At 36.4% G+C, this 11,462-nt stretch overlaps 1 protein-coding gene across 7 annotated transcripts in view; it reads left to right on the top strand.

Moving 5' to 3' along the window:
- The first annotated feature begins 2,180 nt into the window (after positions 1–2,180).
- The window catches only part of LOC139762366 (proton-coupled zinc antiporter SLC30A5-like), a 90,960-nt gene continuing 81,678 nt past the window's right edge, over positions 2,181–11,462 (top strand). Inside the window, exons 1-2 of one of the 7 annotated variants that reach the window (XM_071687137.1) lie at positions 2,181–2,288; positions 10,495–10,588. In XM_071687137.1, the coding sequence (XP_071543238.1) occupies positions 10,512–10,588 (77 nt within the window). In that variant the 5' untranslated portion in view covers positions 2,181–2,288; positions 10,495–10,511. Of the gene's footprint in view, positions 2,289–2,365; positions 2,624–10,494; positions 10,589–11,462 lie in introns of those variants that run through there. The other 6 variants (XM_071687133.1, XM_071687136.1, XM_071687134.1 and 3 more) reach the window with 6 other exon arrangements.

The raw sequence follows: 11,462 nt of genomic DNA, 5'->3' as shown, positions 1-11,462 counted from the left end.
ACTATGATTTTCGTGATTCGTTGTGTTAAGGAAGGATTGTCAGTTTACTGTTCATCAATTGGGTTAGAGTTATTGTTTAAAGTTTAGATTTGTTCTGTTATTTCTGTTGATTAGCGATAGTTTTATTGCAGAGGGGTTTCTCTCTTTTATGAGGTCTGGAAATGAGACAAGTTTGGGTTATATTTCTTTCTATATCGTCCTTGTATGTGCCTTGTGGTGGCTTGGTTGGTGTGAGGTTCCGTGACATAGGGATGGGAATTCATCTCTAGTAAACTTTTGGAGCTTGGATTCCGTGTATTGTGTGAATGTTGACCAGCTAGTTCTCCAGTATTATTTTTTTCTTCTGTGGATTGTAAGAGTTAAGTGTAGTTATCAGAAATGGTATGTGGTCAGAGAAGAGTTGGTGCAGAGTGTGTTCCATTTGCTCCCTGTGTGCAGTTTACAATCTGGTAATGGTATTCGCTCTTTGTAGATTCAGCCCACTTTCAATTATATCCGATATTGGCTATATACTGAGGACAGAGGACAGTAGTACATTCAGAGAGACAGAAATTAAACTGTCATGACAATGAGACACGTTCAGATTTCGTCCGCGTGACCTAAGGTCAGCCTGGCTATGACAATGTTTACACTTTCATATTTTCTAGCGAATCTTTTTCAGTAATCATGGATGGAAATTTAACATTTACTCCCCCAGTAATTTGTGACTAAGGTCTATGTAATGGAAAATATGGCAATTTCATCCCCTATTTAGCCATTATCACAGCTATAACTTCTAGATAATTTGTGATGCTAGAACTAAGCCTGTGCGGGTTTTCACACACACACACACACACACACACACACATATATATATATATATATATATATATATATATATATATATATATATATACATATATATATATATATATATATATATATATTTCTTTTTTTTTTCATACTATTCGCCATTTCCCGCGATAGCGAGGTAGCGTTAAGAACAGAGGACTGGGCCTTTGAGGGAATATCCTCACCTGGCCCTCTTCTCTGTTCCTTCTTTTGGAAAATTAAAAAAAAAAAAAAAAATTTGGTAATGAAACTGAATTTGGTAATAATTTGGGTTTGGTAATGGCTCACTCTCAAGACTTGGCACGCTGGAGTTAATGCGCCATTGGAATTTTGAGACAATTTAGTGACTATATAATGGTGGTCAATAGATATCCATGATCTCTGAGTTGTCCTCTCTTGAGGGCAGTGAAGGAGCATCGAACGTACTTCTTTTTTGTGGTGAGCATGTTATGGCAAGTGGGTTTTAATTTTCCAAAAGAAGGAACAGAGAAGGGGGCCATGTGATGATATTCCTTCAAAGGCCCAGTCCTCTGTTCTTAACGCTACCTTGCTAATGAGGGAAATGGCGAATAGTATGAAAGATATATATATATATATATATATATATATACTGTGGAGGTCATGGATCGGAGTTAAAGTTACCGGCTTGAGTTGGTAGGTTAATAAGGGCCGGGCCATCTTTCACCAATATAACGAAAAAAAAAAAAGATTGTGAAAACATGATGAGTTTATCCCAACGGCGCGGCTCAGTAAGCATAAACTGTTCTTGCTAACGGCCCGCGCTGGAGAATATGTCTTCCTGGGAGAGGAAGGGTAAAGTGTTAGTTCATCGCTAAGAATTGAGGATAAACGTTTCTCTTGGATTGTACCGCATCCGAAACCCCGGACCTACATATGGCTCTTTGAAAGATGAATTAATTCATACTATATATATATATATATATATATATATATATATATATATATATATATATATATATATATATATATATATATATATATATATATATATATATAAAGTGCGAATTAATTCATCTTTCAAAGAGCCATATATAAAATTATATATATATATATATATATATATATATATATATATATATATATATATATATATATATATATGGTAATAGGAACATGATCATTTGAAATAATGCCTTGGTGTTGCTTGTAGCTGGTGGGAAAATTTTGTACGTGTGAAAAGCCTTTGTTTAAATCATTAAAATCAACAATGAGTTGATATTTGTAAAAAAAATTACCATTAATATAGCATAAATATTATAATTGACATAAAAACTACAGTTTGATTTGTACGTGTTTCCAGTACATTAAGTTTTCAAATACTTTTATATGTGGCGTTTCATACTAGGATGCTAGACAGACGCCACAGAGAAGTCGCATGAGAGCGTCAACAAGATTTCGTACCTTAATTGTGATGTTGCCAATTGACCTCGTAACAGGTAGTAGACTTAAACTCAAGTTTTATCTATAACGCCGTTCATTTTCATCATTTATCATTAAGATTTTGTAAGGAAATGCTTTTGCAATGCGCAGGTCAGCCATGTTTGTTTTGAAACGAAGTATATTGTGAGGAAAGTGGCGACTGCGCAATCTCAGGGTTTAAAAGTGTCAGACATATATATAGAGGTTACTCATAAATGCAGCTGTACAAAGTGTGTGATTTACCCCGAGCAAATGCTGACAGCTTGGCGGAATTCACTGGCACCTTTTGATAGAAAATCATTACTGTTTAAGGTGTGTCTTACGTGAGAGGAAGTACCATTGTTGGCAAACAGTTGAGTATGAAAATTGCATAGTGTCTTTTTGGGTTCTTAGGTGAGACACATAGTTGGAAACTCTTCGTCATGTTCTCTGTTTTTCCACACCGAAAAGGTATTATATGATGAACAGGGACTTAACGTGAAACGAAATCTTGTTGCTATACATGTCATGAGTAAGGTTGAAATTATTTCAGTAATTTTGTAAAGTTCCAGCCCAAGGGCATCACAGAAATATCTTATTGGATTTTAAGGAACTCCGAGTCAATTACTTTTTTACACAACAGACGTGATCCATTCTAGTGAACGTGATTTGGAGCTTAGATATGGGTAATGATTGTGGGGTGAACTGTGATGTGCTTGAAGAATGTGGGACCAAAGATAAACACTTTGAATGTCAGCAGGACTTATATAAGCCCATCCTAACTACTCTAGAATCCGAAGTTTATCGTATTTTGTATGTTACGTTAAAGGAAATGCGGAAGTTATCATGCTTGCATTAATTTCCTGGGCAATTTGGTCATCGTGTGTGAAAAGGAAAATAACGAGTCTCATTTGTATATTTTTTATGCCAAGTATTAAGGTGAGTTTTGACCCCAGGTTGAAGGTTGGAATTACCAGGTTCTTCTGAATTATGCCAGTGTTTAATTTTTTGTACCTCATACTGTGTGTGATCTGTAGCCAGTGATTGTTTTGAGTTCAGTTTTGTGAGGTTTGCAGCTTAGTCATGTTTTTGACAGTGTAGATGACCCGGAAAGTACGGTGTAGTTTTGGACTACAACATGTTTGAGGAAAAATTGGTGCTCTGGTCTAAATCATATCTATTAAGTACATGGAGTCCAGATACATTTACGTGTTTAAGTAAATTGTAAATTAATTGGGTGTTTTTAACCTGGATGTTAACCCATAACTTATCACACCCACTGTATTGTTCCAGTTTAGGTGCACCACAGATATTACATATGGGTTTGGTCGAAATGCATATCAGTGGACTCTATGCATAGTAGAAGTGCTAGAAGTTAGGGAAGCATGATTTGGCACATTGTGTTTTCCCTTTCAAGAAAATAATACAAGGGCATTGATGATCAGGTATAATGATGAAAATAGTAGGTGAAACAGTGGTATTAATTGGCAGAACTGATCAAATGCTAATCTAATATCACCAGAGGGCTGAGATGTACCTTAATATGTAGCATTATATTCTAAGTATACTGAAGATAATGTCATCTTCCTTCTGCCATATTGACTGCATGCTGAAGGAAGTTGGAGGATGTAAACTTTAAGCAAACAAACAATCCGGTGACAATGCAGACAACAAATTGTATTTATTTTTTAATAACATCAGTACAGTAAATTTAGATTACTAGATGAAATCAGATTAGTTTTTCGTATGTACCTTTGATTTCTAAAAGCATGTCCTTTAATTTTACTCCACATTTTTCTAGATTAATTTACCCCTTCCCATGCATATTGTCTATTACAACAAGATGTAAGTAATGCTCTTAATCATGTTCCTCCAGTCAAAATCATTTTTACTAGTTATAAGGTTGATATGAATTTTATTGAAATCCTTGAATTATATTCATGGTGCCCCTAAACTGGATCTGTACGTGAATGTTATTATCCAGATTTGGGTATCGTGTACTTACGTTCTGCAGTAGTAATGTTTTGTTTAAGAGATAAGTTAGCAAATGCAGAGCTTATTATTAAGCCTTATTTTCTTGAATGATGTTGATTAAGGCATTAGCAGCAAGAGTTATTGAGTTCTGGGAAAGTGTGGGATTAATTACTACAAAAGTAATGATACACGTATAGAAAATTAACTTATAAAAACGACTCCTAATCTCACTTAGTAGCTGAAATGATAACAAGAGGATATAAATATCCTCTTGTTAAGGATTGCAGGGTCACGTTGTGTGTTGTCTTTTTTTATGGCATCACATAATTTATAGTGAATTGGTGCTCTTGCTCCATGTATTAAAGTCCACCTTATTCCTTAAGTCTTACAGAAATGCATAGAAAATAAACGTGCAAAGAAGTGAAAGTATGACGAATATCAAACTAGCAATCTTGGCTTAGACATTTTATTAATATGATTGTCATTAAATTGTTAGCTTTATCAAAGAATTACATATATGTCTTTTTCCATAACCACATTGGGAATATTCATGAATAAGTTTTTGATGAGATTGATAATAGATTGTACAACAAACTTGAATTGCATGAAAGTACTGAAAAAACAAAGATAATTCGATAGAAACGGGAAACAGACTTGTACCATAGATGCAAGTTAGGTGATATGTTACACCAGTGGGACAATAAACCAATGCAGTTGACAAAAGAAATGCATGAAGGATATGAGAAGTACATATTTCTTGTTTAGATAGTTGCAGAAATGACTCTGAAGGTGATAAAAAGGAAATTTATTGCACAAAATGTTTTATTCATTAACATCACATCAGGCAGCCCAACAGAGGAGCTGTAACACTTAAATTTACTTAGTTGAACTAAATGCTTAGTGGCACAGTTGGAGCACAGAAATTGATAGACAAGATTTGATGTATGGTTGATTGGCTCATAAAGTATATTTAAGCAGTCTGGAATCAAAAGTATTATGGGGGGGTTAGATGTCTCTTCTGACTCTTACACACACACACACACACACAGTCAATATGTTGACTTTATTATGATTAGATGACTGTTTTTGCTGTTATTCTTTTGAATCAGCTCTTCAGGATATTTAGTTTGATAAGATAGGCAGTAAAAGAAAATTAGCATTGTTTAAAAATAAGAAAATACATGAAATGGGAGTTTACCAATTATTTCATTTTGTAAAGTTGATCTTAATATTTCAGCTGTACAGGGGACCTGGGTTAGGTTGCTGGCCTCTGTTTGTAAGTTTGTTATTAGGTCAGAAAATATAAAGGAGTACATAAGGGGAGTGGGGGAGGAATGGGATGTATTTAGGGAATCATTGATGGATTGCGCAAAAGATGCTTGTGGCATGAGAAGAGTGGGAGGTGGGCTGTTTAGAAAGGGTAGTGAGTGGTGGGATGAAGAAGTAAGAGTATTAGTGAAAGAGAAGAGAGAGGCATTTGGACGATTTTTGCAGGGAAAAAATGCAATTGAGTGGGAGAAGTATAAAAGAAAGAGACAGGAGGTCAAGAGAAAGGTGCAAGAGGTGAAAAAAAGGGCAAATGAGAGTTGGGGTGAGAGACTATCAGTAAATTTTAGGGAGAATAAAAAGATGTTCTGGAAGGAGGTAAATAGGGTGCGTAAGACAAGGGAGCAAATGGGAACTTTAGTGAAGGGCGTAAATGGGGAGGTGATAACAAGTAGTGGTGATGTGAGAAGGAGATGGAATGAGTATTTTGAAGGTTTGTTGAATGTGTTTGATGACAGAGTGGCAGATATAGGGTGTTTGGGTCGAGGTGGTGTGCAAAGTGAGAGGGTTAGGGAAAATGATTTGGTAAACAGAGAAGAGGTAGTAAAAGCTTTGCGGAAGATGAAAGCCGGCAAGGCAGCAGGTTTGGATGGTATTGCAGTGGAATTTATTAAAAAAGGGGGTGACTGTATTGTTGACTGGTTGGTAAGGTTATTTAATGTATGTATGACTCATGGTGAGGTGCCTGAGGATTGGCGGAATGCGTGCATAGTGCCATTGTACAAAGGCAAAGGGGATAAGAGTGAGTGCTCAAATTACAGAGGTATAAGTTTGTTGAGTATTCCTGGTAAATTATATGGGAGGGTATTGATTGAGAGGGTGAAGGCATGTACAGAGCATCAGATTGGGGAAGAGCAGTGTGGTTTCAGAAGTGGTAGAGGATGTGTGGATCAGGTGTTTGCTTTGAAGAATGTATGTGAGAAATACTTAGAAAAGCAAATGGATTTGTATGTAGCATTTATGGATCTGGAGAAGGCATATGATAGAGTTGATAGAGATGCTCTGTGGAAGGTATTAAGAATATATGGTGTGGGAGGCAAGTTGTTAGAAGCAGTGAAAAGTTTTTATCGAGGATGTAAGGCATGTGTACGTGTAGGAAGAGAGGAAAGTGATTGGTTCTCAGTGAATGTAGGTTTGCGGCAGGGGTGTGTGATGTCTCCATGGTTGTTTAATTTGTTTATGGATGGGGTTATTAGGGAGGTAAATGCAAGAGTCTTGGAAAGAGGGGCAAGTATGAAGTCTGTTGGGGATGAGAGAGCTTGGGAAGTGAGTCAGTTGTTGTTCGCTGATGATACAGCGCTGGTGGCGGATTCATGTGAGAAACTGCAGAAGCTGGTGACGGAGTTTGGTAAAGTGTGTGGAAGAAGAAAGTTAAGAGTAAATGTGAATAAGAGCAAGGTTATTAGGTACAGTAGGGTTGAGGGTCAAGTCAATTGGGAGGTGAGTTTGAATGGAGAAAAACTGGAGGAAGTGAAGTGTTTTAGATATCTGGGAGTGGATCTGTCAGCGGATGGAACCATGGAAGCGGAAGTGGATCATAGGGTGGGGGAGGGGGCGAAAATTTTGGGAGCCTTGAAAAATGTGTGGAAGTCGAGAACATTATCCCGGAAAGCAAAAATGGGTATGTTTGAAGGAATAGTGGTTCCAACAATGTTGTATGGTTGCGAGGCGTGGGCTATGGATAGAGTTGTGCGCAGGAGGATGGATGTGCTGGAAATGAGATGTTTGAGGACAATGTGTGGTGTGAGGTGGTTTGATCGAGTAAGTAACGTAAGGGTAAGAGAGATGTGTGGAAATAAAAAGAGCGTGGTTGAGAGAGCAGAGAAGGGTGTTTTGAAGTGGTTTGGGCACATGGAGAGAATGAGTGAGGAAAGATTGACCAAGAGGATATATGTGTCGGCGGTGGAGGGAACGAGGAGAAGAGGGAGACCAAATTGGAGGTGGAAAGATGGAGTGAAAAGGATTTTGTGTGATTGGGGCCTGAACATGCAGGAGGGTGAAAGGAGGGCAAGGAATAGAGTGAATTGGAGCGATGTGGTATACAGGGGTTGACGTGCTGTCAGTGGATTGAATCAAGGCATGTGAAGCGTCCGGGGTAAACCATGGAAAGCTGTGTAGGTATGTATATTTGCGTGTGTGGACGTGTGTATGTACATGTGTATGGGGGGGGTTGGGCCATTTCTTTCGTCTGTTTCCTTGCGCTACCTCGCAAACGCGGGAGACAGCGACAAAGTATAAAAAAAAAAAAAAAAAAAAAAAAAAACATAGAATTAGAGTAAATACCAATACCTGACTGTAATAATGTATTAGATGTAGTGTTCTGAAGTAAATATAGTTAATCGAACATCATATTAAGGAATGATTAATGAAAAAAGATGCATTGTCTGAGTATGAGTAATTGCTTATATGTCAGATTAGTAATCAGATATTGTTTTTTGAGCTGGATCATATGTTTGTGTACATTGGACACTCATAAGTTGGGGATTCCCATAGTAGAAGAATATCTTCAGAACTTAGTTACAGTCATTGGGATGGTTTATGATGCAAGCATGTCAGTGGGGAATGAAGCTGTCACTTTATGAATAAACAGAACCTTTCTCTCATCAAATGAGAATGCAAAATATGTTAAGTATATATTTAAATTGAATTTATGCAGCATTGTTACTTTTATCCAAAGGGACGGGAGAAAGAATACTGTGATGTAATCCAAATGTTATGTATTTACTGTAAATTGCGTAGATATTGATAAGCTATCAACCATCATGTATCTCAACTATTTTTGATGTATGGAGAGTGAGTTTTACACTTTTGGGGCTGTCATACAGCGTATTGAATATATGTATGCTACTACATTTACTGTGTCCTCTGTCATCTTAATCCATTCATCCACCACTTGTATATTTTATAAGTATGTACATCTATACATCTTTTTTCACAGATTTCTTGCTAATTTTCAAGATATGGCTGTCGATTGCTGTATCCGTACATCTCTTGAAAAACTGTTCTTTTCATCTCATCAATCTATTTCGAAAACTTAATGATATGGCTGGGCCTAAATGGCTAGGTCATCATCTTTCATTTCACTGTTTTGTAATTTTTTTTTACCTATTTGTATTTTTGTGTATTTTCTTATTCATGCCATCTCCTGAGCATGCTTTCTGCATTAAACATCACCTTATTGACTTTGTTCATTTCTTCCACCACTCTTATTCTGTAAAAGTATTTCCTTGAATCTTGTTTGAAAAATCTCATGGTTGATTTCATTTTATGTCCTAAGTTGCTCAGTCCTTGCATCTCTTGAAAAACTGTTCTGTGATTAAGAGATCAATCCATTTTAAAATCTGATAAGGTTTTGATCTTGTCATCCTTCACTTTTCATTCTGGTAGGTACATTTAAAGCTTTTCTCCTTTTTTCTGTAACTCTCATCTCTTAGTTGTGGTACCATCTTTGTTTCCCTCTTCTGAAATTTCTCTGATAGCTCTTTGTGCTTCCTTTGATGAAATGACCAAACTTAAAAAACATTCTAGTTTTACCCTTATGTTGGATATGAACTGGTTCCATATCAATTATACTTGAAAGTTATTCTGATGTTTGAAGGCATACAGTTTGTCTCTTCAGTTGTTAGAGATGATGTCAACTCCCAAATCCTTCTCTGCTAGATGTTAGTTATACCAAGGCATACTCTTACTTTATCCCATCCTCATTTTTTTATTTGCTTGGGTTGAATGTAATCATCAATGTATAAGAGCAATTTTGGAGTCTGTTTATATCGCTTTGTAAGTTGATGTAATCTTCGCATTGACTTCCCTCATGATGTTTGCATCATCCGCAAACTTTTCCTGCCTTCAGGCAAGTCATTTGATTTGATTAAGGAAGTAATGGTCTTAGAACACTGTGGCATCTGCTGTTCACTTAAGACCCAATTAGAAAAGGCTCCTCTGACAGCAAAATTTGTCTGATCTAGCCTTAATACTAGGAAAACTAAAAGATTTGATGGAGTGTCCTCAGAAACATTCCAAAGAAGACTTGACTCGTTAATGAAGACAATACCAGATGAGTTCTGAATGCCAATGGGGAAGCCAGCGAAAAAAAAGACACCATTATACAAAAAGCAAAATGTATGATGATTAGGGAGTGGCAAATAAGGGAAGCAAGTAACATCCAACAAACAGGCTGTGTGGTAAACGTTATGCACTATCCCTGCACTTGTGGCAAAATTTTGTCATACATACTTGTAAGTAGGTAGTTAGATATCTTTTTCAGCAGATTTTCTATTAGTGCTTGACATAGGAGTAGACCTGCCCTTTATTTGGCTTGAGGCTGCTAGGAAAAGATAGAATATTCAAGATCTAGATTGACTAACTAGTTCTTGAAGGCATACTGATTATATTTATTGATGTGAAGATTCCAAGAATGTTAAGAGGTTTTACTGATGTCACTTAAATTGAGGAAGTGTAGGAGTTTAAGAAAAAAAATTTTCACTGGACATTTAAGGAAAAGAATGAAGAAATTGGATTTCGGAAGTATGAATTAGGGTTGGCAGTTGACATTATAGAGATGTTGTTTAGACTCAAATTGAGGGATGCAGCAAGGTGAAGGATAGCAGTATTGAGGATTGGTACTTTAAGGAAGCTTTAGAGTGCAAAGTTTATTCATCAACATGGATGAATATGATTATTGGTGTAAAGATCCTTGAGTTTAGGAGATTGAAAAGAATGTGGAGGAACATCACTGAATGGGAAAAGAATTAGAAGATAATCTTTGAATAGTAGTGACCATGGACTATCCTAGAATCAGTGAAGTATGAAAATGAAATATCCAGATCATTGGTTAGTTCGATATATACACTGTGTATGATTTTCAGAAGTGTTTCTCAGTAGAATAAATGAAAGTTTGGTAGGCATATGCAAGATATCTATTTTTATTTTGCCATTTTGTTGCAGGTTAGAACTACATTAGGATGCGGGGTGGCACAAACTTGGGATTCAGCGACAGCTCAGCAAGCAGAGTTATATACCCTTCTACCAAGATCTCGTGGTAAGATGTTTCCTGTATTCGACAACCTGTTACTGAGTATCCATGTGACAACAAATATTTGTATGTGAATAATCTCTTGTTAAGGTTAAAGAAATATATGTAAATGGGATTATTATGGTGTCACTGACGTATATCAGATAGGAATGATACACATGTATTAAGGACTCTTCAGGTATTAGTTTTTTTTTTACAAAATATTTTTAATGCAAATGCTTGGTTATAGTTAAAATTCAGGCACCCCTCATTTTAAATGGAATTTCCTATAAACCACTTCTCAGATAGATTATTTCTGTTTCACCACCCATCTAAAATTTGATAAGGAAGTGGTGTGATTCACTCTTGAACTTAAGGAATGGCATTATAAACACTGTGCGTTTTAAATTGTGGGTATGCAGTGGATCATGGGAAGTGCTGAATTGATTTAGTATTTTGCACATGTTGCTTATTGTGTGGGAACGTTCTATATTTTATGGTTAATCAAGAGGAACTCTGGCAATAAAAGTTTTTTGAATGGTCAAGGTTACATGCATAGTGGAAGGTTCAGATGTGAAAAAGAGGTAAAATTTTTTTATGTTGGAGGCTCTAGTCACGAACTGAAGTCCACATCAAGGCCAGGCCTTAATTGAAATATAGAGAGAATCCACAGAAAAAGAAAAGACAAAGGAAAGTATTTATGAAGTTCTGAGAAAGTGAAAAAAAACTGTGTTTTGAAATGTGCTAGGTCATAGTTTATTAGGAAAGATGTGAGAAGCTATTAAGTTTCAGAACTTTGACATGTAGGTGAAGAAGCAGGTATCAAAACAGCCCACCCTTGTGTTGCTGATGGCCACACAATATTCATGTGAAGCAACAGCTTGCCAAGTATTGTGTGGTC

This window comes from Panulirus ornatus, chromosome 43 (assembly GCF_036320965.1).
Source record: "Panulirus ornatus isolate Po-2019 chromosome 43, ASM3632096v1, whole genome shotgun sequence".
NCBI lineage: Eukaryota > Metazoa > Arthropoda > Malacostraca > Decapoda > Palinuridae > Panulirus > Panulirus ornatus.
Note: the sequence above shows the minus strand (reverse complement) of the source record. Positions and strands in the feature narration are given on the sequence as shown.